Here is a 27,101-nt window from a genome sequence, read left to right on the forward strand (position 1 = left end):
TGCATAGTATTTATCACCTGACAACATAATAAGTATTGGGGCACCTGACCATTACACCAACAGGGACTTTAATGACATTCTAATTACAGAGACAGCTTTGCAGCTTTAACAGCCTCCGCTCTTTCCACATGATTTTGGAGTGTTTCTGTAAGAGTTTTTGCCCATTCATGCAGTAGAGCAATGGTGTGGCCAAGCACTGATGTTGGACCAAAAGGCCTGGCTCGCAGTCTCCGTTCCAGTTCATCTCAATGGGATTGGATGGGTTTTGAGGTCAGGTGTCTGTCAGACCAGTCAAGTTCTTCTACACCAAACTCATCCAGTTATGTCTTTCTGGACTTTGCTTTTTTGCACTGGGACATAGTCATGCTGGAATGGAAAAGGTCCTTCTTCAAAGTTGGAAGCATATCATTGTCCAAAGTGTCTTGGTATGCTGAAGCATTAAGATTTCCCTTCACTGGGAGTAAGCAGCTCTGGAAAAGCAGCCCCATCAAGAGGTTGGTCTGAATGTTTTTTTCTATATAGTGTAATTTAGGGTTTGCTTATCAAAGATATGGTTCACCAAGACAACAACACTTTCTGTACCCACATCTTCTTTTCTGCTGTTATAACAGGAACAGTGTTGTCTGTTTGAGTAACAATTGAAACGTTTATTAACCTTTTGAAAACACCCCACACTGCTAGAAAGACACCAGATCCAGCTACTTTTAGTAAGCAGGAAGATCAGTAGGTACGCTGAATGGGTGTTCGTTTGGGTAGTTTATGAAAAGTCACTGTATCAGTTCCTGAGAGTTTCAGCTCAAAGACAAGGTGAATTGAATTTTGACCAAGTGTGTTTTTTTGGAGTTACGTGTTAAACCCTGAAGCCAGCTGAACAGAGCTTTCGTGTTTCTATTAAAGGGAGAATACGCTTCACTAGGAGGTGTCCATTCTACTACATAATTAAGTTTTGAGAGGCAGTGTCAGAAGAAAATGATGAGTGGTTTTTCATTCACTGCCAACGAGAGGGAAGCCTCTGTGTTACTTCTGAAAATATGTTATGTCCTTCTTCTGCTTTTCTTTGTGCTGCCTGTGTAAAAAGGTCAGGCTTCCTTCTGTCTGCTGCACAATACAGTTTCACACAGGAAGACAGTGCAGCTTACAACACACTCAAATCTAGACATATAGAGTGTTACAGCACTGTGTAGTTAGTGAAACAAATGGTAAGAAAAGAAGAGTGAGAGAGAGAGCAGAGCTGATCAAACGGGAGAGAGGTTTTGGTTGGATCGAAGTTGAAATAGCAGCAGTGCTGGATATGGGATTGAGCTGCTAAATGATGACTGGACACCGTGCAAAGGTATGTCAACAGTAGACCGGGTGGACCATCCCAGCTCTAGTTTTTGTAGCTATTCAGAGCAAGGAAAGCTCAAAGATTGTGATAACTCATATATTTTTAGTTAGAGCAGCAGCTGAGCTCTGTCCTCACTGCTGAATATGGATACCAAATTGATGCGCCTTTGGGCATTACATGCCAGGCTAGCTATCCAGCCTACTGAGCTATTCTGTTGAAACTTCAGGCTGTATTAAATGTTGGTTTATATGAATTCATAGTTAACATCTTAGAAAACTGTTATAAATATTGTAAATATTGCAGCCAGTTGATGGGTTGCAACGGGTTAATTTTGTGTTGGTTATAGGCACTGACTTACCATGTAAAATGAGAGTTACATATATAACTACGGATCAATGAAATGTGGATGTAGTTCTCTGTCACTTGGAGTCTTGGCGATAACATTCTGTAAGGACATCTTTCATGGTGATGTAGGCTCATCTGAGCTATGGAAGATTAAATCATCATTTAGTCACTGCATCTTAGCCTTTTCTCAGGTGTTCATAGAGGTTATGAACTATTAACTAATGTAAAAAATGTGAACTACTTGGGTAATCTTATCAGTATCATCCATGAAAAGGCGGTAACTACTTTTTAACCACATTGGTTAAAAAACAAATCCTACACCCTTCCTGTGTGGCTCTAGGAGAGGCATGCTGCTCACTCATTTGGTCCATGTGAAATGTCTCGACTGCAGGATGACTTGCCATTCAGTTTGGCACGCATTCATGTTCTGCTTAGGATGAATTGTAGTCGTCTCACTTTGGTGCAACCACAGGTCAAAACGCTGCTTTGTCCATTTCTTTGTTTGGTGAAAAATACCTACACTGATTGACTGATTGATTAATTATGATGACTTCCTTAAGCCTCAGCTGTATCTATAAGGTACAGAAAATTCTACTTGCTAAACATCAGCATGTGTTGGTGTAGCTGTAGAGTAGTTTTAGTTTTTTGTAGTAGCTTTATTAACCATGAACAGCCGATATACTGACTCTACAGAGATGAGCTGTAGCTGTCTCTCAATATACAACTTCCTGTTTCAATTTGCATTGCTTGATCTGAAACCACCTGCTCTTTTGTTACTATTTTTGATATTTTGGAGATTCAAATAATAATCCTTAGATTCGTTGTTTGGTCGCTTATGAACCCAAAAGTCTCATCTGTGGCATAGGTTTCATATACAAACAAACCCCAGTATCCCACAAGTGTGTCAGAATAGTCCCTAAAATATCCTGAAATCCTGATATCCTCAGTGATTTCAGCTTCCGAGTGCTGTTTTTTCAAATTGCTGAGCAACAATGGTTCATCAGTGGCTGATCAACAAGCAAAAGGTTCTCAGTTACATCCCTTTATCCCTTTCCGCGTTTGCTTACAGATACAGAAATGCGTTTCTGTGTGCACACAGAAGCAGCTGAGATGACAGCAACTGTAGCAGCATGTCTGGTTGAACACTGTGGCTGCTGATTGGACTGTGGAGTTGATGGGGGAGGGAGGGGGGTTCATGGCAGAGCTGTGGCTGGAGAGCAGTGGCTCCTATTTTTACCGCTTTGCAACACCCTCATATCACAACAGCTGTCCCCACATCTCTTGTCTGTCCACTGTCAGGAATAGCCGGCCTATCAGCACGGCCCCTGGTCTCCTCAGCTCTGCTGCTGCGCTCTCCACTCTGCGTGTCTCAAACCGCTTGCTCGGATCTCGTCCGCTTTGTTCGCTTTTTCATTTGATCGGTGACTTGCGAAGACTGAAGTTGTGGAATTACTTCACTGACAGGTAGAACAACTTGTGATAACTTTTGATGCAAAGTGAGATCTTTATTAGAAAATCTTTGACAAGCGTGGGGCCTCAAGGCTCAACTGCTGGTGGGACTATTTTTAGACTGCGCTTGGCTGAGGGGGGGGTTGTCAGCTTGAATGGTTTCCCAACTTAAAGTAACGTTTTACAGTAACAGATTTGTGGCATTGTGACAGTTTCCCTTTTCCCACTCCGATGGGGATCTGTAAGAGTGGTAGAATTAAAAAGTAGAGGTGTGTGGAACATCGGTTTTGCTGGTTTGAAGAGGTAGTTTTGCGGATTCATGCCCAATGAGAATTTATATGCTGGTGCATGAACTAGTGGGAACTGAGGCTGGTACCGAGGTTTGATGCATTTTCATTTTGTGTCACTTGTTTTCAGTTGATATTAAACATGTAGTTCCGTGAGTCGAAGCAAGCTGTCCCAAAAGCTTGAATGGATATAATCAGATGGCTGAGACCATTACTCTATATTTTGGAAAGGTCTTTCATGTTTTTCACAGGTGGAAAAATAGGTGTGAAAATGAAGTCACGCATGTTGGGTTACCATACCTCGATGAAACTACAAACAGGATTTTAGCTGCTCAGCTGTCAACATTAGCTGGAAGCATGTGTGGGTTACCAGGTGTGTGAGCTTGATTTTTGCTTGGTAGACACATCAACTCAGCTCTTCACAAATGGTCACAGGCAGCCTTATGATATCCCCTGGGACCATCTGAACTTTTATAAGGCATCTAACTAAAGGCCAGTTGTATGGTGATTGGATTTCCAATTATGGATCTCATGTGACCCATCACTTGTGATCCTTCATATGAGGTCAACAGGTAATTCCAGGTTTTGTGGATTGTAAACCCGAGCTACACTGTAGATAGAGGTTAATGGCGGAGAGCAGTCTGCAAAGAGTTGCACTGAATTCCACATTAATTCTCATACAGATTCTAGTATTTTTGTGGAGATAAATAAAGTGTTCTCAAAACCGTAAATAAAAGGTTCCTCTGTTTGATCTATAAATAGTGAATAGAACACAAATTTTAAGAATTTAAAATACTTAAATTCAAGTGCTTCTCACAGTGTGGAAGCAAGAGACAGTGCAGACATCCCTTTGGAGTGTCTTCAGTGTTTTTTAGTGTTCAGATTGACTCAGCTTCCATATATACTGTTTATGTGTGTAGCTGGCTTGTTCTTTGTTCAGTGAGTCAGTGCTCTCAGGTCACATGGTGTCCTAATATTAGAGAATGTGTAATATATATTGTCATGATGCTATGACAGTCAGCAGTGTCCTTTCTGTGCTTTCATGTGTGAATGGTGGTAAATCTTTTTGAAAAGTTTTCTACATACATTTTCTGTTAGGAATGCATTATTTAAACGCACATTGCATTATAGAATAGAAGAATTACTGAGGTAAGTTCAAGGCAGAGACCCCTGATTTAACCCTTTGAGTTACGGTATAAACTTCAAGCACAGCCTTAGGTTAAATTACTGTGTGCGACTACTCCAAAAATGCGAAATTAATTTTTCTACTCATGGTGAGGTAAAAACTGATTACAGTCACATCAAGTCAAATGTATACATTACCTGGCTGACACAGAATATCACTTTGAATCATGAAACGCTCTTCCATTAGAGTCGAAGATTGATTTTAAATTTGTAGTTTAGTTCTAGACTGAGAGGAGGCCATGGTCAGCTTGAATTTGTGTTGGTCACAATAGAGCTCAAATAGGAGTGGTGATATGGATAAGATCCTCAGCATTTACAGCTTTATGTTATTATGTTGATGGCATTATAGTAAACTATGTGTGCAGTATTTTTAGTGATGAACAACAGTTACTGGCTCATAAGCGTAACAAACAAGTCAGAGTACTTCACCACACTGATCTAAATTAAATAGAAAATTTATATTACCATAAACACGAGGGATATGGCAAAATCCATTCCCAGAGACAACGGTATTCATTTTCATATTCCCTGGCAGGATTTCATGGTGGAGATGTGTATGAAGGCATGCATGTTTCAGCAAGTGTTTTGGTTTGAGCTAACACTCTTATTCTGACTGACCCTTTTGTTTAGCCTGATGCTGAACACATATAAACGAAAGATTGCATGGCTGATTAGAAGTTTAGTGCAACTTTGCCATGTTCTGAGCAGACAGAAAAATTAAGAGTACGTTTAGATCAAAGGAGAGAACAAGCTAGACAGCAGAAGTGTAAGTAAATGACCTCTGAGGCCTTTAGTGGTAATAATCATTCATTTTTATACATCTTTATTATTTTTTTGAGTGTGTTGTACAATTTCTGTTGTCATTTCTCTAAATGTTCTCCTGTTCATCATCTACTTCTCCAAGATCCCACTCATTGCTTTGCTGTCATCCCGTGGCCCTGTCTACACTGAAAAGGTTATGATCTCTGTAGCCTGAAAATCCCCTTTCCAATTCATGTGTGTCTGAGTATTCTGGCCATTTTTGCTGTCCTAGCTCCCCTCCTCCTGCTGCTCTCATCTCATCCATCACAGCCAATGACAGCAGATTAGCCGACATGGCATTCTCATCTCGCTTTTCCTTCTGGGAGCAAAAGGGAAGTCTCATTTGGACATTTTATAAAGCACTCTTATGCTGCATGGTGTTACAGTGTTTTACACTCTACATTTAACGTGTGTCTTTAGATACGTGTGGCCTTTGCCTGCATCACATTAAGAATTTAGTTGCTTTCGCTCATCTGTAAGCACATCTTATGGTAGTTAATACAAGGTGTTTGAAGATAAACGGATGTCTGTAGTGCACTCATCATTTTTATGCAAAAATGGCTATCAGGTGTGAAGCATGTTTTCAGATTTGCACGGTGTGTAACATACAACAGTTTCATGTAGTTACAAATTTTTGATTTAGACTGTCCTTTTTTTATATCAACACATTTAGATCAAAGAAGAGAACAAGCCAGACAGCAAAAGTGTAAGTAAATATAGAGCTTTCTTAGAGTTTTCACATGAGTATTTATTGCATGTTTCTATTCGAACAAGTTAGAAATGGACTAATTGTTATGGTCACTTCCATTATTTATTTAAATCAGATTCTTTACATAGGCAACCCTGCCATGGTGCATCCTCATTAGATTTGATCATTAGCTACATGGACAACCCAAAATGAAAGGTTGCCTTTTCTGTTTAATTTGTGAAATTTCATTAACCAAACTCAATAATACCTGTTGTAGCATTATAGCATTCATCTTCCAAGAGTTATTGAGGAATAAAATATTCAGCTGCCTGACCAGTCCTCTGCACAGCTTATATTTTTTGTTGTTTTGGATTAAAGCAAAAAAAAAAAAGAAAATCGGGTTTATCTGTGATATAAGTTGAACCCAGCAGGGAATTTTCAAGCAGTGATCGCTAGGGATGGAAATCAGCATCTCACCGAGTAACTCACAATACCTTCACAATATGTAGCCCATGACAATGAAGGATCACAATACAGTGATTCTGCAATAGCTGATACATTGCAAGAGCAACAAAAAATACTTTATACATTATATACTTACTCAACCTGTTGCGGTGTCTTTTTTTTTATTTCACAGAATTTGACAACTGAGATGAAACAAAACAAAGTGCTTAGATTCTTAGTCGTACTGCCTCTTTAACTTCGTGCGACATTCAGTCAATGTATACTTCTCCTGTTATTCTAATCTAAAATAGCCATAAATTGGCAAAAAGCTGTACAGCCAGAATGCAGAATAATTCTGGAGTTAAAATGTTTAAAGAAAGGACACATTTCACCAAAATCTCATCTGCAATAACAGTTTTATAGAAATACTGATATTTGGTGCTAATATATCAACAGTTAATGGCAGAAGGAGGGGACACAATATATTCCTGTCAGAAGTTGTCCTAACCCTAATGGTCACCTGATTTTAGTAGTAAAGCTGAAAGACACTGAATGTTTTAAGAACAAAATATATTATTTAATAATGCATTGACGTTAGCAGCCCTTCTGCCTGGTTAAGGCTTAGCCTTAAACTCTTACCTGTTGCTTGTCTTCACCCTGCATTCGATTTGTACTCATAAGTCGTAATTCCGGACTCGGAGTGACTTCACATCCGGTAAAGGCCAAGTTGGATGCGTTCTCTTTGCCGCAACACAAGACAGCTGATTTGTAACGTCATTCAACCATTGTTGTTCCAGCAGCGTCGACTGGTTACAAGCAGCACCAGTTGATAAACAACACATTACGTGGTATTTCACACCTAATAAGACCATAGCTATAAGCTAAACAAGCACTAAAAACACGCAAAACCGCAGCTTTTATTTACGGTCGATGCTCTGGGCAGCCATCTTGGTTTGCCAACTCGGTGTCGTCTATGGGGGACTGAATTAACGAGTTGCAATTCCGACTTTGTGGGGCGCACTATTTGTCACTTTGGAAGTCTGAAAAGAACTTGGAAAACGACTAGCAAGTACATATTGAATGCAGCATTTAATAATTGTCGTGCACAATGATGTCAGACACATTAAACTAAATGTAGCGTACAAGTATTTTGAATGTTGTTAGCTTAAAGACATGATACTTGGATTTTCCTTCATTATTCACATTCTTATACCTCCTCTTTTTTCTCTGTATGAGTAGCCCGACAGTAATGGGCTGCTCAACCAGGCCAAGTCAGTGCCAGCTCTAGACCCTGGTAGGGGATTATTCCGGGCAAAAAGTCCCCTATCAGTTTTACCTACAGAGTCGGTAGCCCGGGTCAGGAGTCCCTCCCCTCCTAAAGTGAGGACTCCTGTTAAAGTGCCAGAACGCTTCAAAAGTCCGGAGCCACCAAAGGTGGTGGAACAGCTCAGGAGTCCTGAACCGCCAAAAGCTGCTTTGAGCTCAGCGCCGGTTATGAACAGTGATCGAGAACAAAATGGCACAGTGGCCAAAAGCATGCTCAATGGTACAGGCACTGGTAATACAAAACTGGCAGGCTCCAGCACCAACCAGATGGATACTACAGATGACCCAGGTCTGACACGTAAGAAAGTAGTAAAGGTGGTTCGCCGTGTTGTCAGGAAGATCCTGCCCTCAGAAGAGGATGAGACCAGTATGCTAACCCGACCATCAGACAAAGCTCCAGAATCAGCCAATCCTGAAGCTGAAGCAGTTAAAGCAGTGCCAGCACCGATTCTGATGTCAAAGCCCGCTGTGATGCCAGCATTCTCTTTTAAACATGACGTCATCAAAACAGAAGACAGAGATGATATTTCACAAGGACTGACAAACTTCATGGCCAGAGGCAGGACAAGGGAGCCACGCCCACGATTACGCAAGGATGAACGACCAGAAAAATTAGAGCTGGAAAAGAAAAATGAGAAGGAAGAGGTGAAAGTTGAGCCAAAGGAGGCAAAAGAGGAGAAGAGTGAAGATAAAGACACCCTTAAACCACAAGAGGTCAAACCAACAAGCTCTGGTCCCGTTATACCAGAAGTCAAATCTCCTGTGGTTGCTTTAAATCCACCCAGCAAGGCTCCTGCACTCTCAGCTCCAACTTCTTCCAAATCGACTCATTCCAGACCTTCATCTCTCCCACCTGTTGTCGGCTTTATTCCGGCTCCCAAGCCCTCATCTTTGTCTCCACCTCCTGGCTTCATACCTGCAGCCAAACCAACCGCTGCCACAAAATCCACCCCCGCAAATCCTCCTTCCACCCCAGGGGCCCCAAAATCATCCTCGCTCTCTCCTCCACCCCGTTTCATCCCACCTAAACTCTCTCCTCATGCAACTCCCATGAGCCTTGATCACCCCCCTCGTGATCCTGGTCCACTGTCCGCCCCTCCAGGAGCCATTCCCATTCAACAACCTGTTATCAGTCAGCAAGAGGTACAGTGCCCACACTTGGCATGTCTGCTCAACATTTGAGACACTGGTGTGGAAAGTGCATGGCCGTTTGAAGTGCATGTTTGAAATAAATTAAAGAACACTGTAGTGCTTCCTTACAGACACCTCATATGTGTAACCTCAGTCTGTTCAGCTGTCCAACTTTGGTCTTGATTATTCTGGTAGTGGGCCTTTAAATTGGCAGAAAGAATCAACTTTTATAGGCAGTGTATTTATGTTTACATACACACACTGAATTTTTCCTCTGCATTTAGCCCATCCTTGGTTGAACACACATGCAGCACCTGGCAAATTACATGCAGTGAAACACACACACACACCTCCACACCCAAATTTTTCCTGCCAGTCCGGTGGGGGAATCGAATCAGCGACCCTCCAGTCCCAGGCCGCTTCTCCAACCTCTAGGCCACGGCTGCCCCCGAGGGCACTGAACTAGTCCTCCTGCTGGACACCTTAATCCTCCTGTTGTGTTACAGGTCAATTTGACCCTTGTTAAAGTTTGAAGATCAAGAAAAAATAGTTATATAGTATTTTTAGTATTTTTTCAGTATGAAACTTCTTCTGCTTGCCTTAGAGTAATTAACATATAACATGAAAATGGTTCATCTCACTTATTTGCAACCACCCCCCTGCATGTTTATATCACATAGCTACTGTTCAGGTCAGCCTAACCCAGCAGTCCAACTGGGGGTAAAAGGGAGTCAGAAAAGTGAAACTGAAAGTGGAGAAACATTAAAAAAAATTATGAAAAACAGCTGATTTGTCCTATTTGAAGCATTATCTGTGAGAGGTAAGGAACACCATTGCACTAAATATTGACAGAATAGATAGTAATGGAGTTAGTAATTAAATATTAACAATGCTTATTAGGATTTTCTTCTTTATTTTCAGACCTTTTTTGGATAAGAAAATATGCACCAGGTCAAGTTGACCTGGGAACATCATTGCTGTTCCTGACAAATGAACACAACAGGAAGATTGAGAGTGGTTGTCAAGCCGCTAGGAAGTACTTGTTTACTTCCTGGCTGCAATTTCCCATTCTGTTGACATTTCAATGGCAGACCTTTAGTTTCCTCCTCGACTTGCTCATTTTGAGTTGTTTATTTTTCAGTTTTCAGATTTTGGGACCTTGCTCTTAATGAGGTTTCTGGCCCTTAAATCCCTTTCTTTAACAGCGTTTACCATTAAACACACAGGGAGGACAGCTGCTACTCTTCCACACATTCAGAAGCATTGTTTACAAGGACATCAGTCCCAACAGTGACTGCTCCAAATAAGGGACTTCAGAAGACTAGCTTGTTTAGTGACTAACAGGAGGCTGATATAAAGCCAGTTACTGCAGTGCTGCATTCTGGGACATGAACTCAAAACAAAACCCATGAACAGATACAGATGGCGCAACTTTACAGGTGGCAGATGTGGTTTTCCTCATGAGCTTTAATTGAATTTGTTCACTGAGTCTTTCTTTATTTCAAAACACATACTGCTAACCACTAACTAACCAGTACAGTAACCTTAAGAACCTGCTACTGCTAGGTTTTCAAAGGTTGCTATTTACTACTTTACTATATTGTTACTTATGCTGGCTCACTATATTCACGTGCTGCGTTCACCCACTTGTTTGGCTTGTTTTGTTGCTACTTGTGTCTGTACTCCTTCCACAGACAGTTGGATTGTGGCGTGTGTTGGATTTAGTGTTTTTCTCTTGTGCATGATGCCTGAGGCGTTTTTGAACATTTACTCTTTTGAAATCAGATCCCACAATAACCCGTTTGTAATGTTGACGACAGACAGTGTGTTTGTATGGGTGGAGTTTTGGACATTTTGTAATAGGAATAAATTACTCATCCATTTGTCGTAACTTTTTGTTTGTGTGTTGTCATGGGCTTCACTGCATCTTTATCGCGAGGCTTAGTCTAAAAGTGTTGCTGCTTTAACCTATAGGAGGCACCGCTCAGTCCCACCGAGGAGGCTCAGAGACGCCTGATGAGGATCTTCAGTACCCCTGTAAAGTCTGCTCTCATGTGCATATTATTGGTGTCTTGTCCTGTTTTTGTCTGCCTGTACCCATATTGCTTACTTATTTATGACCCTCTTTTTCATCTGTCATATTATTTCTCTCAAAAGTTGAATCTCATTTTCCCAGGTTAATATCTGGACTTGTTATCCTGCTACTACCTAACTACCTTTTAAAGCCACCTACACACACACACACACCCCCACACACACACACACCCACACACACACACACACACACACACACACACACACACCCACACACCCGGGATGTCATCACCCACTGTTTGTCCCTTTGTTATTGAGTATCTGCCCCCATTTAGATTAATTGGCTACTCTACATTGCCTCTAGGAGTGTGTGAGTGTGTCTTTGTGTGCTAGTCCTGTGATTAAGTGTGTAGAGTGTTCTCCTACTCTTGCTGGGATAGGCCAAGAGATGTGTTGTTGGGCTTGTCATGATGTTTGTCAGAGAATTAACAATAATTAGGGACGACTGCTATGTTGTGCTGCCTGCGGTGTTATTCTGACAGTTTAAAAATAACATTGTTATTTTATCACTGTATAGGAAACAGTGATACAACGGTTATTCATTAGAGCCATTTTCGCTTATGCGTTATGCTGTAAAGTTTCATGCTTTATTTTTTTCTACTTTTGTGCAGTGTGTTTTCTTTATCCAGTGTTCCATGTTGACCTTATTTTCCTCTGTCTCCCATTCCTTCCCACATTCTCTTTCCTTCTCTCCATGCCTTACTCACTTGCTTTTGACTGACTGTGGTTGTGTGGCTGCTTTGTGGCTAAGCTGGAACCGGCAGTCACTGTTTCGTCTTGTGTCCAAGCCCCTCCCCCTGTGGCCCCGCAGCCCCAGGGCCCCCTTCAGGTACCGCAGCCCTCCAGCCTTCCACTGAGCCTCCTGGCTGGGATTTGTACTCATGTGGCTTGTCGGAGTGTAAGACCCAGAATCCTTTAAACTTTTCCCCTTTTCCCCTTTGCTGCAGTATTCCGTATTCAATATTTTTACGAGGCTGTGACCAAACCAAAAAGCTGACAGGCTAACAGATTTATTCCAGTCAGTTTCCACATTTGATATAATGGATAAGATGTGGATTTTGTTTGTTTGTTTTACGACTGATCAAACTCTTATGACTGATCAGATTCCATGAGAGATTTTTATTATGAGCCTCAATGTGATTTTGATCCTGGTTGTCTTTAGTAGGAAGTTTGGTCTCATGGTCTAAATACTTTAGCAAACATGCAAAGGAGGAAATAAAGGGTATTTATTTGCCATGAATAGAACCACATTTTATAGAAAATAAGAATATTAATATTAGTTCAGTCTCTGTTAATCCAGTACAGAGATAGAGAGATATGAGATAGTGACTTCTGAAATATTTGACTTGAATGTTGTAATTTAATATGCCGACAAAAGAAAATCCAAATATTGTTGGTTTAAGACAAGTTAGAACAGGAGCCATGTTTTCACTGTGTTGCTGTGTGAAGTTACCCTAACACAAAGCAACAGCTCATATCTGATATCGCTGACAGTCCTTAATTAGCATTGTTAGATGTGGGTTGTTGTTTTTTTTTTCTCTTTTGACAGAGCTAATCTGGTAGTTTCTCCCTTTGCTTCCACTCTTCATGCTAAATTAAATTAAACATGTCCTGACGTCCTGTCTGTGCTGGAGAGATGAAATTGACAGTTATTAACTGACGTGATAGCGGGCTTGATAACAAAACTCAGAGCCACTGCTGGCATCTAAATTACTAAATACTTTCTAAACACTCATAAAGTTTTTTTTTTTGTCTCTTCATATTACGTTAGCGTGTATAATTCGATCAAAAGCTTTCCTTTTTGCCTTGCGCTTCACTTTTGTAACACATGATCTAACTGCTTCTTTTGGTGACGCATCAGGCTGTTTTGCAAATCGCCATCGGTGACGTAGTGGGACATGGTGGTGTATGCATGCCTACTGTATCCGCACAAGTGTTGTGTGGACGGTTATTATGTTCAGGTGCTACTTTGATCATCACTGCTTCAGCCTTTTTTTGTTGTTGTTGTTGTCACGCAGCCATTTTATTTCTTTAAGGATTTCGCCAGTGAAAGTGGTATATTTAGTGTTTCAGGTTTTTTCATAGTTTAACATGCTTGTGGAGTAAATTTGATTTCTCTCTCTCAGGTGTGCTACATAAGTATGACAAATTACACTTTGTTCAGATGCATTAGCACAGTCTGCAGCTATGCAGACGATCTTGTAGTTATCTGTGTGCTTTTCCATTTTATTTTATCTATCTGTGTGTGTCTATATAACATTGTTGCTCATATATAACTGTGACCTCTGACCTCTTCATGCTGGCCAAATCACCAGGGATCAGTGGAAGAGGACCCTGTGGCCCTCCTCCTGGCATCTCACACTGCAGCTAAGCCATCCCAGGTCTGGCCTGCACCGTGCCTCAGTGTTCTTTCACCATGGTTACCCTGCACTTTGGAGTGTTGTGCTGTGTTGTGATCTGTCCCTTTGCTTGTCAAGTGCAGTGTGCCTTGTTCACGTTTCCCATTAAACTTATGTGAAATTTAAGCAGTAATTATACTTTTCGGTTTTCGGTTTACATCCAAATATGTTTTACTTCTTTACTGCTTATTTTTCATATTTTGTAGTTTTATTGTTGATGTGTTTCTCCCTCACTCTCTGACCCAGAGATAATCTCTGGCAATTTGGTTGCTGGGGTATTTGTTGAGCCCCCTTCACACACACCTGAGGGTTGATATTTTGACACCTGTCTGGTTTGAAATTTCTTCCACACAAACATGCACACACACATTTTTACACACCACCCTGAAGGAGCACGCAGCACTCAGTGAGCCCACTTTCATCCCCTGCATGGTCGTCATCTTGACAAACCTTTAGCGTATCAGACTGGAAATACTTTCAGAAAGATTCGGTGTAACCACGAGTCCCTGCTGGTTGGTCATTTTTTTTCCTTGTCCTTTCTGCCCACCAGGTGAAGACAGAGGAGCAGATTGCAGCCGAGCAGGCCTGGTATGGATCAGAGAAAGTTTGGCTAGTTCACAAAGATGGCTTCTCCCTGGGTGAGCTTGGATTATTTGTCTGTTTTGAACATAAAGCACCATGTTCTCCTTCAGTGTTCCAGTGGAGAATAATTCTGACATTTTTTTGCACTCACTGTTGTTTTTTTAGAAAACAATAATTGTTTAATAAATTAGTTTATTAAATTTGTCATAAATCTCAAAAAATCTAAAAAAAAACAAAGACTTAAGTAGCATGAGATTAGTTGTCTTCATTGTTTAACATCCGCCATTGCTGGTGAAAATCTGTATGCAGTGACACTTTCAGCTCTGACAAATTGCTGTTTTTTGTGGCTTTGTTCAAACTGCAAACTGCAAACTGGAGCAAACTGCAAATCTGTCGTCTTTACTTTTTTTGGTACAATAATGAGCTTTGGAGGTTCTGAAGGGCGCCTTTGAACAGAGCCATATTTGGCTGATGCTGTCATAAATGTTTGTTTCCACGGACAAATTACTTCAGCTGAATATCGTATGCTCACAGTTTGGTGCTAATTGTTGTCCACACGTACACCACATATATTTATTGGGGCTGGGCAGGTTAACGCGTTATTGTCGCGTAAATCCATCACAAGTTTTTTGAGTGAGCAAGTGAGCAACAAACTTTAAAAATAATTATTATAATAAAAAATAAACTACATTAATGCACGACAAAACAATTGTCGGCGCCAACCAACTAATGCGTTAACGCGATAATAATACCCAACCCTAATATTTATCAAACTTTTAATTGCACGAGCAGCTCGGGAAAATGTTTCATAGACCTGGGTGGAATTTTGAGTGGTAAAATGTTATCAGAATTTAAGTTAAAGTTTGCGTCGTCTCTTCTCGTTTTGAGTGGCCTGAGAAGCTTTCCGTCAGCGTGGTGGTTAGCAGCCTCAAAGTTTAAAAAGTGACCATCATAAACGTTTCAGTTTCCCGTTTACCTTTTTAATTCAGCAGTTGAGATAAACAGATGAGTATGAGAACTCTCAGCTGGCTAATAGCTCTCAGGTGTTTCCCGTCTTTTCTCTTCCCAGCCACCGTGGTGAAGACGGAGCCCGGCTCCCTGCCAGAAGGCAAGGTGAAAATCAAACTGGAACATGATGGGACAACACTGGATGTGGACGAAGATGATGTTGAGAAGGTAACTGGGAGATGGCTACTCATGGTTAATGGTAGAGCACCAGCACGGATCCATCCAGTTTGACACATACAGTTCATACATAGCAATTTAATGCAGTGCCAACAATGAATTGATACACTAACAAGTAGTGCGTGTGTGTATAAAACCTGGATAAAACCTGTAAAAAATCTTCTTCCTCTGGGCTATCAAGCTTTACACTTTACTGTTAGAAACACACACCTGCTAGGTAATTTTGAGGTACACACATAAATATCTACAGCTGAAAAGAGCTTTCTCTTTGAGTAACATTTGATAAAAGCTGCATTTAAGCAACTATTTAAGAGAATCACTGAGGCTTTTGTAGAAAGAAAACTATAAATCTGTGACTGGATTGCAAAGGTTTCCATGTTGAGCAGCAACCGTTGGACTGCAAGCTGAAAGCCTCAGCCTGAGTGGTCAAGTCAGAAAGCATAGCTGCAACCGCTCAGCTGGAACGCCACTGCTGGAAAGGGCTACAGTGCAGTTACAGTACCAGTGGACCTTAGACCAACTCCAATTTCAACTGTTTGTCCTTGGCTTAAAAATTCCGTTTCTGGTCACACGTCTATCTTTTGCTAGTTGAATGACATCATCTCTGTCCGTTTAGGCCAACCCGCCATCGTACGACCGATCAGAGGACCTGGCTTCGCTGCTTTATTTAAATGAATCCAGTGTGATGCACAGCTTGAGGCAGCGCTATGGAGGCAACCTCATCCACACCTATGCTGGACCCAACATGGTTATTATCAACCCCCTCAGCACACCCTCCATGTACTCTGAGAAGGTAGGTTTTGGACTAGATGACTGGGGCATGCTGGGGCGCATTCTGTTAATGGCGATGGTTTTGGAATGATATATTCAAATATGGGCTTTCACCAACATTCTGTACACTTTTAGCTGAAAATATCAAGCTACAATTGGACTTCATTTTCAGGTCTTATGGGTTCATCAGACAAATTCTTCTTGGCAAATGGAAAACATAAAAAGGTCAAGGATTTTGATAGTATACACAGTATTCCTCAAGCAATTTTACAGTGTAATGTAATTTTAATTTCTAGGATGGTAGAGAACTGTGTATTGTATTCTACCTGGCGTTCAGCTCATATAATGAATTAATCGTATGTTGACTAGGCTTGCAGAGCACACGTCAAGCATGCTGATTATCATAAACATTGAAAAGCCTGCAGCAATATTAGATTGGCAGCACTGTGCTAATGCTTTTTTTTTTGTTTTTGTGTTTGTTCTTCTTTTGTCCTCCTCTCCTACTATGTATCTGCTTTCTCTCCCTTTCTTGCTTTGCCATCAGGTGATGCACATGTTCAAAGGCTGCCGGCGCGAAGACTCGGCTCCTCACATCTATTCTGTCGCTCAGTCGGCCTACCGCAACCTGCTCACCACCCGTCAGGATCAGTCCATTGTGCTGCTGGGCAAGTCCGGCAGCGGCAAGACCACCAACTGCCAGCACCTGGTCCAGTATTTGGTTTCCATTGCTGGGAGCACAGGCAAAATCTTCTCTGGTGAGCCTGCAGACAGAAAAGAGAGGAGCAGAGCCATGACAAAAGCCCATTATCAAATACCGTAGATATTTATTGGCTATGGAAGATCTCTGACATGTAGCTAAACAAGACTTTCAAATGATGCACCTAGTATCACCTAGTATGACTGAATGTGTTTAGTCCTGTGCTGTAGCTCTGCAGTTACAATCGATTTTGAGTTTATGAGGGGAAAAAAACTTTCTGGAGTTTGTCTAACAGTTTATCTAAAGCACACTATTTAGAGGGGCAACTGAAACTGAAACTCAATACACCAGAATGGTCTTGAATCAGAATGGTGATGTTGAAGCGAGGGTTCAGCCTGGATTTTTTTTGGACCATGGTAAATCAGAAGAACAGTATTTGCTTAATAAAACCCATTCTGTGTACTACACATGGGGATATAATAGTGGGTATAAGCAACTTAATATACATGTATATTTCACAGTAAAACTAAGCACTGGCTCTTGCTATCCCTCTGCAGGGGCTTGTTGTTGGACTCTTTGAAGTAAAGCAGTTCATCTCCATATGCATCCACATTAATCCACATTGTTCTTGTTAGCTTTGTTCTTTTTCAGTTTAAAGTGTGTTTCAGCGCTTGCTCCTGGCTAATTAGCATCATAGCTGTCTCTGGTGTAATTTCTAACTGTGTGCTGGGGCATTTCATATTTGCTGTCTGTTCAAGAAGGTTACGTGTAGACGAAATGCTCAAGCACTGAAAAACAGCGGAGGGATGAATGCAATTCTGAATCCTCAATGAAATGTGGATTAGCCAGTTTGTAAAGGTTTACGCTCACTTTTTTAAAATTGTTTATTCTTTTTTTAACACAGCTGAGAAGTGGCAGGCTGTCTACACCATCCTGGAGGCTTTTGGCAACAGCTCCACGTCTATGAACACCAATGCCAGTCGCTTTTCCCATGTTGTTTCCCTTGATTTTGACCAGGCGGGGCAGGTGGCCTCCGCCTCCATCCAGGTAGCGCCCACACAGACACACACACATGCACAAACAATGGAAACAGGTGTGCACACAACTTCAGAGTTCCTTCATTTCAGACATACAATATAAATATCTGCTGTTATCAGCTTAAGTAGCAACTGTTTAAACATAAACCAAATCTAACCACATTGTTGAAGATTGAAGGTTTGGTGAACAAGAGCGAGGCTGTCCAGGCACTCAGATGGACTCGTACTGTTCTGTGTATAATGATCACGCAGCTGTGTGACTTATGTTGTCTCTTGGTGCTTAGACAATGCTGCTGGACAAACTGAGGGTGAGCAGACGACCTGAGGCAGAGTCCACCTTCAATGTCTTTTACTACATGATGGCCGGAGCTGACAACAGCCTGAGGTGATCCCTCTACAGCTAGTTGATAAACATATCAGCTAAATGACAGATTTTGCATTGAATTTGAATATGTCTCATTCTTTCCAAGTAAAACACATTTGTTTGTGATGTTCAATGACAAATGCTCTCCAATTCAAGGAAATGTTGTTTTTGGTAATTATAGTTCTGACATTGGCGTCACAGATCATCAGACACAGTTGATCCATGTCTTATCCAGTTGTCAGCTGGTGTTGACAGTCAGGAGATAATCGTACAGTGTGTTGTGGTCAGTGGCTCTAATTGTTAGCCAGTTCTTACCATATTTGATATGTTTTCATGGGATTAGCATTAGAAATAATCATAAAACTAGAGTTGTTGCTTCATGATTGTATGCCTCCTCCCAACCATCAGTTTTCACTTTACACCCATGTCTGTCTCGACTCATATGGTATGTGTTGTAACTGATTTATCACATGGTGTAACAACAATCACCTGAAACTCAATAACATCAAAGCCAATGAACTTGAGTTAGACTGCAATCCTTCAAACATGGATGCTGCTGTAAATAAACTACAGACTCTAAAATGTGGATGCTTCACACACTCTTTAACCTGCCAGCACAGAAGATCTGTGCATTCAGCTCAGTCTCACAGTGGACACCCAAGATTAGTGTCACTGATTCAATATCTGACCAAATGTGAAATATGGTCACAGTCTGCGCTTCTGTTCCTGCTCCCAACAGTTATGCTGTTGAATAATGGACAGAAAACAAATGTTGTCACAGTGAAGCTTTGACCTTTTGGATATAAAATGTCATCACTTTATCATTTATACTATTAGACATTTGTGTGAAATATCCAAGCGGACATTTGTGCCAAAGTCTCACAAGGCATTCCTGAGATATCACAATCACAAGAGTGAGACTGATGGACATACAGACGTGTGGAAAGACAGACAGGCAATCGGATCATATAACGCCTGGCGTGGAGGCATGAAAAACCCAAACCGGCTTGCAAACATAGAAAAGTTTAAAATAAGTCAGGTAGCTCAGTGTTCTGCGAGTTTTTTATTTATTTATTTTATTCTAATTAATTACTTTTTAAATTGGATTAAATAAGTTGATTAACTCTCAAGTCAGAGCCTCAGCTCATCTCATTGTATTGAATTCATTCTTCTTACTGCTCTTGTCTTTTGCTCTTGTAATTTCTCTAGTCACTTTTTTATTCAATTTTAGTGATGCAGCTGTGTCTGAAATCAGTCTGCTGTTCACTTTTCCCTGTATAATGAACAGAGCTGTGACTTTTGATTTCATTATCATTTTGCATGGTAAATAAAAGATAGTCAAAATACATATAGTGGGATATTCAACAAAATCTGGAGGCGTCAGCAGTTCACTTGCTGATCCCAGCGTCCTTCCTCTCTCCTCTCTCCTAGAACGGAGCTGCACTTTAACCACCTGGCTGAGAACAGTGCTTTCGGGATCCTGCCACAGTCAAAGGTAGTCACACTCGATGATTTAACCGTCTGTTTTTCATTTGGCATTTTCTTTATTTTGCTGAACCCTGTATTGTAGCCTGTAAGGTACAGGCTATAATACAATACAGTACAATACAATAACAGTGCAGTACCAGTATCTGCAGTGAGTTCATCTTGGCCCATTTATTGATCAAATAAATATTTTTTAGTAGGTGCTTGCTGGTGCAACATTTAACCTTTCTATCAGGGATCAGAAGTTTCATGTGATGTTATTTCCTCCAGCCTGAGGACAAACAGCGAGCCTCGCAGCAGTTCACCAAGCTGCAGGCAGCCATGAAGGTGCTTGGCATTTCTGGTGAAGAGCAGAAGGCCCTCTGGCTCATCCTGGGAGCCATTTACCACCTGGGGGCTGCAGGAGCCACAAAAGGTAGGAGGCGATGAGCTGAGGAGGAATGTAGACATCAGAATTGGGCATGTGTCCCTCCTCCACCTTGCACATGTGTAGTAACATTTTAGAGGCTCAGTCTGGACACAAGCTCATTGAAATGGGGTTAAACATACCTGGAAAAGAATGCAAGAGTTACAAATATAGAGACTGGCCCATCCTTCCTTAATGAGACATTTTTACTGTCTATGTTTTCATCTTGTAATGGCAAAAAAAAGGAGCAGAACACAATCTCCACAACACTTCATTCCTTTTACAAAACTGACAGCTAAGACTAATCTTGGTTTCTAATCTGATTGTGAGTACTGGGCACCTAAAGAAATGCATGTCTTTAACAAAATACAAGCATGTTGTCTCCTTCATCTGTCTGAAACAGCAGTCGCACATCCCACTTCCTGTCCTCGTTTTCTTCGCTGGTCCGTGTTCAGTACAACTGTGTGACATCCCGTGTCATTAAGTGACCTAGTTTGATTTTTGCCTGTAGAACAGTAAAACACTCTCATGCTACAAGGGTTATAATTAATTAAACAGTTCAGAGATATTTGTCATGAATACTCACATCAACCTTCATTAAGTCTGTCTTGCAGAGGATCCTTAGAGCAGCTGAGGGCTTTTAAAGTTGAATTAGGAGGGATTGGGTACTCAGTAGGTTATGTTTATTTATTTTTTTTAATTTAAGTTACTTTATTAATCCCAAGCTGGGAAATTACTTCTCTACATTTAACCCATCACTGATTGAAACACACACACATGCAACATGCAGTGAAGCACACAGGAGCAGTGGGGGAGCATATTGGGGGTTAAATGCCTTGCTCAAGGGCACACCAGCCAGCTAATGGGGAGCGGGAACATTATCACTCCACCACACTCAAATGTTTCCTGCCCGTCCGGTGGGGGAATCGAACCAGCGACCTTCCGATCACAAGCCGCTTCTCCAACCTCTAGGCCTCAGCTGCTCCCAAATACCCCCATATACTTTCCAAACAATCTTTTGAAAGTGTGGACAGATGAGTACTGTCCATGCAGTCACGGACACATTAATAATTGATGGTGACCCTTCAGCTCAGTGCTCAATTCCAGTGTGAGAACTGGCTAGATATGCACATTCATATGAGACCTTCAAAATATAATGTAATTCAGTTTCATAGCCAGGCACAATAAATATTACATAAAGGCTCTTACTGAGTTTTATCCACTAAGAGAACTAAATTAAACTTCTTTGGTTATTGTGACACATAGTCCACAACTAACTGTGGATAGAATTAACATGGCTCTGTCACTTCTTCAGCAACAGCTTCAGAACTTTGTGAAACACAGGATTATGTACAAGATATTACTACTTGGGCATAGGAACACTTTGTAAAACTGTTGTTACTAAACACAACTGGTAAATGATTGAATTCTTTTTTTTAATTATTATTTATGCTTGTACACAGCATCCATGCTTTTTTTTGTAATCAAGATTCATTCATTTCCATCACCTCATTACACCAGCATCAGTGACAACATGGTTCTGCTCAAATTACCTCAAATTACCATAAACTGTAAATTCAAATCCTTTCTGCTCAAGAAAACATATCAGATAGCAGTTGACTTTCTAATAAGTGCCAGTAGGTGTCAGACTTGGCATCTGAATGGACACTTTAGGTAGAGAGCTGACTGCAGGTTTTGTTTTCTTTTTTTCCCATTAAATGCAGTTTGGCCTTTGAAGTGTGGAGAAAATAGCAGGGTCACCCAAATTCAAAAAAAAAAAAGAACCTCTCATATGAGCTAGTTTTGATTATATTTGTCCAAGTTATTAATCACATGTCTCAGATTTCTGGGAAGTCACTGGGCATTGGGTACAGCTGATGTCAGTGCACTGTGCAGGCCAGTCAAGTTGTTCCATTTGCAAAAGGAACATGTTGAAAGGACCACAAAGTATCACATTATTGTCTAAAATATCATTGGTCTTCATATATACATAACCTAGAGAAAGAGACCCAAACTGGACCCCAAAAGGTGTATGTGCATGGCTAGATTGCACTGCAGATAAGTGAGAACATTTTACTGTGGGTGAATCAACACATAAAAATAATTTTTGCAAAAACATGGTAGCACTTGGTTGTGGTTAGAAGAGAGATGTAGTCAGTTAAATCAAGCAACATGTGTTTGCAGTGTGATTAATCTATGACAGGCTAAGTGACTAATTAGCCTGTGCAACACACATTTTTGAGATCTGACACAGAAAAAAATCCTCAAATCGCCACATAAAATACAACTGGTCCTCTAGTGTCTTGACCTTGTTGTGACTTGTCTCAGATGATATAAAGAACATTCAGCGTTTTCCAAAACTTGGAGCTTGAAAGTTTATTCTTGATGATGGCCTAAACTATAAACACGTTAAATGCAATGCCTAGCTGGGTGAAGGATTTAAGGTTGCTGCAATAAAGATCCTTAAATACCACTGAAAGCCCCCCTAAACACCTTAGGTTTTCTCCTTATACATGAATCAAGGCCTAATTTCTCCTTAGCTGAGGAACTTATTAAAGGGTGATGCACATATCTCTTAAAGTGCAAAGTTAAGATGAATGTTAAGGCATATACTGCACTGAGAGAGAGATTCTACAGCAGTAAAATTAAGCAGAGTCCTTGGAGACCATTTGTTTAGCAGGAGAAGAGAAGACAACCAAGTAAAAACCGAAAACCAGAAAACCAAACTCAGGAGAGGAAGAAAACATTATACTTCTGGAGAAACACAATAGAAATAAGAACATACTAAAAATGAATTTGATTCATAAATGACAGCCAAGAAAATATAATGAATGTGGCGAGGAAGTTGCTGTGAAGAGGTCCATTTAAGAAGACCACAAAAATGCAACAACTTGTAAAAGACATAACTAATTACAGAAAAGAATCTAACAAAAAAGTGTTTAATAACTTAAAATTAAACTTGCAACTTATTTGAAGTAGGCAAACTGTTCATATTTTTTCTTTTTTCTGTGCTAAGGTCTTTTGTGCAACAAACTAACTATGAGGCATTCCTCAAGTATAAGACTAAGATAATGAGAAACACTGTGTGTGTGTGTGAACATTGATTTGTCATAAATATTAGTGGTGAACCACACACACACACACGTCACTCATATTGGCTATGGCTGAAACTTCGCTGGTTCCCTAAAGTTAAACTCTGTTCACATACATGAAGTCAACACGGCTAAATATCCGCTTCCCGTTCGCGTCCATTTTATGCAAAACAAACATCGTGTGACCTCTTCATGCCTTATGGATGTTTTGTGCGACTGATTTTATTCTAGGGAAACCTTTCCTTGAACTTGAACTTTGCTAGCCCTTATACAGAGGAATGTCATGTCTAACTTCTCAGCTTTCTCTTCCAAAACATCATGGTGGTCTGTGAGTGTTGTTTCATGCTAATGTTTATATTTTTTTGTGACTAAATGATCTCAAACCCCCTCCCCCCCTTCTCTTTACTTGCATGTTTGCATGCTGCGCCATATCAAACACAGATGGAGATGAAGGTAATGGAAAAACTACTCACAAACTGTTGACTGTTTTTCACTTGAAAAAACTTTATTTCAGGCCTCTCTTGTTTGTATTTTCTGTCTTAATGCTTTTATCATTCCTTCCAGGCCTTAAGCATTAGCATTTTTATTGTTTCTGCTCTGCCTCCCCCTCCTTTGTTGTGTGTTCCTCATGACGATTCTCCCCTGCTCTCCTCCGTCTCACCCTTCTGTTGTGTGTGATGGAAACTCATGGATCAGAACTTGCTTGTCCCTTTAAAGTGTCCTCTCTCTGATGCCTCCCCACGTCAGCTACCTTTCAGTTCCTGAGCCACAGTCACGCCTCAGCAGCTTCTCCAAAGCCAAGGAAAACTTGTTCGTTTTCACTTCACTAGTTAGCATTTTGAATTTCCACCACAGAACTTACCCGTCCTTGTATCTCCTTGACGTTTCTGCTTGGCCGGCGATTCTGTTGATTCTTTTGGCTCTGTGTCTAAGCTTTTGATTGGCTGGCTGGGCGGGCCGTCATGTTGATGTGGTCTTTGAATGACCTTCAGTTCAGAACGTGATCAGTTGTGATTAGCTGTCGAATCTGAAGTGAGCTTTATTGCAGTGTGCTTTGGAGCACATTACAAATCAGAAAACACCCATAATGCAGGTGTTCCAGACCCCAGTTTAAAATGCAGTCTATCTGTTATAAATGTGCCAACCGACATAAATTACCAAAATCCCAACAGAGCTACAGGTAACGTTATACACCTTGTGTCTCATGTGTTTCATATCAAACACAGGGGCTACGCAGTCATAATCTGTTTAACACAGTGACACAGGTGCTTTGCCAAACAATGTTGTGATTGGAAATAATTAGATAAACAGACGATGTTTGAGTCACTAGGCTGTTTCTTCCTTGTCTTTCAGTGAAAGCAGAAAAATATGTAGATTCAGTATGAGAGCATTCAACATGGTGTAGGAGATCACAGAGAGCAGGGCAGACAGAGTGGAGTTTAATGAGATGCCTCTTATTAGGACACCGGGCTGTCTCGTGGTTTTTCCACACCTGACATGGTCAGAGGAGAATCTTTGTTAAAATGATCACATTAATAATACTTGGTCTTCGCTCCTTGAGTGATCTCAACTCTCACTTTGTCATATGTTCTTTCACAGTTAACTGACTACTGTCATTATTTATGCACAAAGCCAGAGCTTGCCATGAGAGCATGTTGTATGCATACTGTGTTTTATTAAGCTGTGTTTGTAGATTTGACAGTGTGCTGTTTGCCATGCCTGTCTGGAAGCAGCCCCAACATCCCGGATATTATGTCTGCAGTGTGGTGACAAAAGCTACAAATATAGTTGCTAATCAGTAATCCTCTATGTTTAAAAAAGACAGTTCATTATAGACACTAATGGATTAATGAGTTCTTATTTAGTTAATGGGAAAATAATTCTTTTATCTTAGAACAAATCCAAACTGGAGTTTGTAAAATGTCCAGCACAGTAATCGTGCCTCTGTTAGAAATGAGAAATGAAGGTGTGCTCTCTGTGACAGCTGTGATCCTGCGAGTTGTTCTGAACAGGACAAAACGATCAACACGACGTGTTAGAAACAGTTAAGAAGGCTCAACTTTGTCTGTGATCTTTCATTTTAAATGTGGACATAGCCGACCACTTGACTGCTGTCGATCTGTAATTCTGCCTGTAAGACAATGATGGGATTATAGATTAATTATGGCAGCGTTGTAGGAGTGATTGTGATGTCTGATAAATGATGGAGTGGGACAACGACTCGCTAATGAGTCACACCTTGGCTCATGTGACCATAAGGACTCACATGATGGCACAAAATGTCAACGACCCTCAAGACCACCGCCAAGGTGACAACTCCGCTAGAGGTTAAATAGCTGGATTTCCCCTTTCAGATGAAACGTCCTCGACAACCTAAAGATATCCGGTTGCCTTCGTTTCTGGCACTTCAACTACCGTGACCCGGATGACTGAGAACCTACACTGACTCTTTAAACCTCCTCCAGTTTTCCTCCCTCCGTCAGTTTTCACACAACTCCCACAGTTGTTTTCCCAAGTGCAGACAAAGTGGCTTCCACTCCCGTAAGCAACAGAGAGACCATATCTCCTTTGGATATACAGATGTCCCATGAAAGGATGCTTGTCTGGGTTAAAGGCTCAGCTATGGCTGATGTTGTGTTTGCAGTTTTATAGTGTGTTTTCAGCTGAAGTTAAGTTAGAGAAAGCAAAAGAATGGCTAGAGCAGGAACTACAGCTTTTCTGATGAATCTCAATCAAACCCCCTTTTTACCCCCTTCATTCTCATCCCTCTTCATCTTTCTTTACCTTTCATCTTCATTATCTTCCTTCCTCAGATTTTTATTGTATGTCTTTTGTCTAACTAATTTTGACTTTCTTTGCAGCGGGACGTAGACAGTTTGCCCGTCATGAATGGGCTCAGAAGGCGGCCTATCTGCTGGGCTGTACTCTGGAAGAGCTATCCTCTTCTATCTTTAAGCACCAGGCCAAGGGACTGCAGCACTCCACCTCATTCAGAGGAGGATCAGATGAAGCCAGCCAAGGTGACAGCACAGGTAAAAAGTCAAAACTGCAGTCTGCAGAATCCCCTTTATATGATCATGTGCACAGTTCTGAACTCCACAGCAGAAGAGCTCACAACCACGTTGCTGGCATCAATCACCAGCAGATAGACTGGGGTCACTTATAACTTTAGAGAAATGCAGTTTAATTATATTGTTGATAAATACTGCATTTCTTCTTGTTGTTGCGCAGGATCTAAGGTGACAGCTTTGGAGTGTTTGGAGGCCATGGCATCTGGTCTGTACTCTGAGCTCTTCACTCTTGTCATCTCCCTCATTAACAGGTTATGTATATTTACTTTATTATTGTGTTTCTATTGATTCTTTTTTTTTTTATAAGCATTCACAATGTATTTGCCACATTTCATACATGTCTACTTTCTTAGCAGCATGTATTTTTTTTCCCCTTTGTCCATCCTTCCTCCCTTCCTGTTACCTCCTTCTGTTTATATTTTTTTCCTTCCACCGTAACTGTTGTCTTTACTCCACTTAGTACACTTGTGCTTTTAGTGCTTAGGCTTACAGTGCATTCTTGGGGTGTCAGAATAATCAAATAAACGAGTTCCCCTAAAGTCCGAAAAACAACTCAGAATTTGTACCATGACTTGCTGACATTGACGTCAAATTACCGGGAAACTTGGTGGATGTAAGTAAATTTTTGGTTGGCAGAAGCTTTTTATTAATTTATTTATTGTATGTCCATTTTTTTTGGTCCAAACCTAATTTGTAATGTAGCATTTGGTTGTTACTGTCCATGTAGAATGACCTGGATTAGTTAAAAAAGTTATGTATTAGCATTAATCCTAACAACAAGGTAGAGAAATATTTGGTTTTAGGGGAAGGTGGTTCAGTGGTTTTAGGGAATGTACTAGTACAACAGCAAGTCTGGGCCCAAATCACTTTATGGTATAAAGCTTGCCATAAAATACAACACTTCTGGACAGCTTCTCATCTGGACAAATGAGACC

General features: G+C 40.8%; 1 protein-coding gene across 14 annotated transcripts in view; it reads left to right on the forward strand.

Annotated features, from left to right (window-relative positions):
* myo18ab (myosin XVIIIAb) overlaps nt 1-27,101 on the forward strand; it is a 132,837-nt gene that overhangs the window by 25,929 nt on the left and 79,807 nt on the right. For 5 of the 14 annotated variants that reach the window (XM_046388105.1, XM_046388106.1, XM_046388107.1 and 2 more), the window contains exons 1-18: nt 2,853-3,136; nt 5,627-5,726; nt 6,068-6,100; nt 7,766-8,995; nt 10,958-11,020; nt 11,829-11,975; nt 13,393-13,458; nt 14,027-14,114; nt 15,128-15,234; nt 15,860-16,036; nt 16,559-16,769; nt 17,616-17,758; nt 18,033-18,133; nt 19,544-19,607; nt 19,868-20,012; nt 23,537-23,548; nt 25,957-26,127; nt 26,327-26,417. In XM_046388105.1, the coding sequence (XP_046244061.1) occupies nt 2,868-3,136; nt 5,627-5,726; nt 6,068-6,100; nt 7,766-8,995; nt 10,958-11,020; nt 11,829-11,975; nt 13,393-13,458; nt 14,027-14,114; nt 15,128-15,234; nt 15,860-16,036; nt 16,559-16,769; nt 17,616-17,758; nt 18,033-18,133; nt 19,544-19,607; nt 19,868-20,012; nt 23,537-23,548; nt 25,957-26,127; nt 26,327-26,417 (3,218 nt within the window). In that variant the 5' untranslated portion in view covers nt 2,853-2,867. Of the gene's footprint in view, nt 1-745; nt 1,334-2,852; nt 3,137-5,626; nt 5,727-6,067; nt 6,101-7,765; nt 8,996-10,957; nt 11,021-11,828; nt 11,976-13,392; nt 13,459-14,026; nt 14,115-15,127; nt 15,235-15,859; nt 16,037-16,558; nt 16,770-17,615; nt 17,759-18,032; nt 18,134-19,543; nt 19,608-19,867; nt 20,013-23,536; nt 23,549-25,956; nt 26,128-26,326; nt 26,418-27,101 lie in introns of those variants that run through there. The other 9 variants (XM_046388103.1, XM_046388109.1, XM_046388099.1 and 6 more) reach the window with 8 other exon arrangements.

The sequence above is a fragment of the Scatophagus argus genome, chromosome 5 (assembly GCF_020382885.2).
Source record: "Scatophagus argus isolate fScaArg1 chromosome 5, fScaArg1.pri, whole genome shotgun sequence".
Taxonomy (NCBI): domain Eukaryota; kingdom Metazoa; phylum Chordata; class Actinopteri; family Scatophagidae; genus Scatophagus; species Scatophagus argus.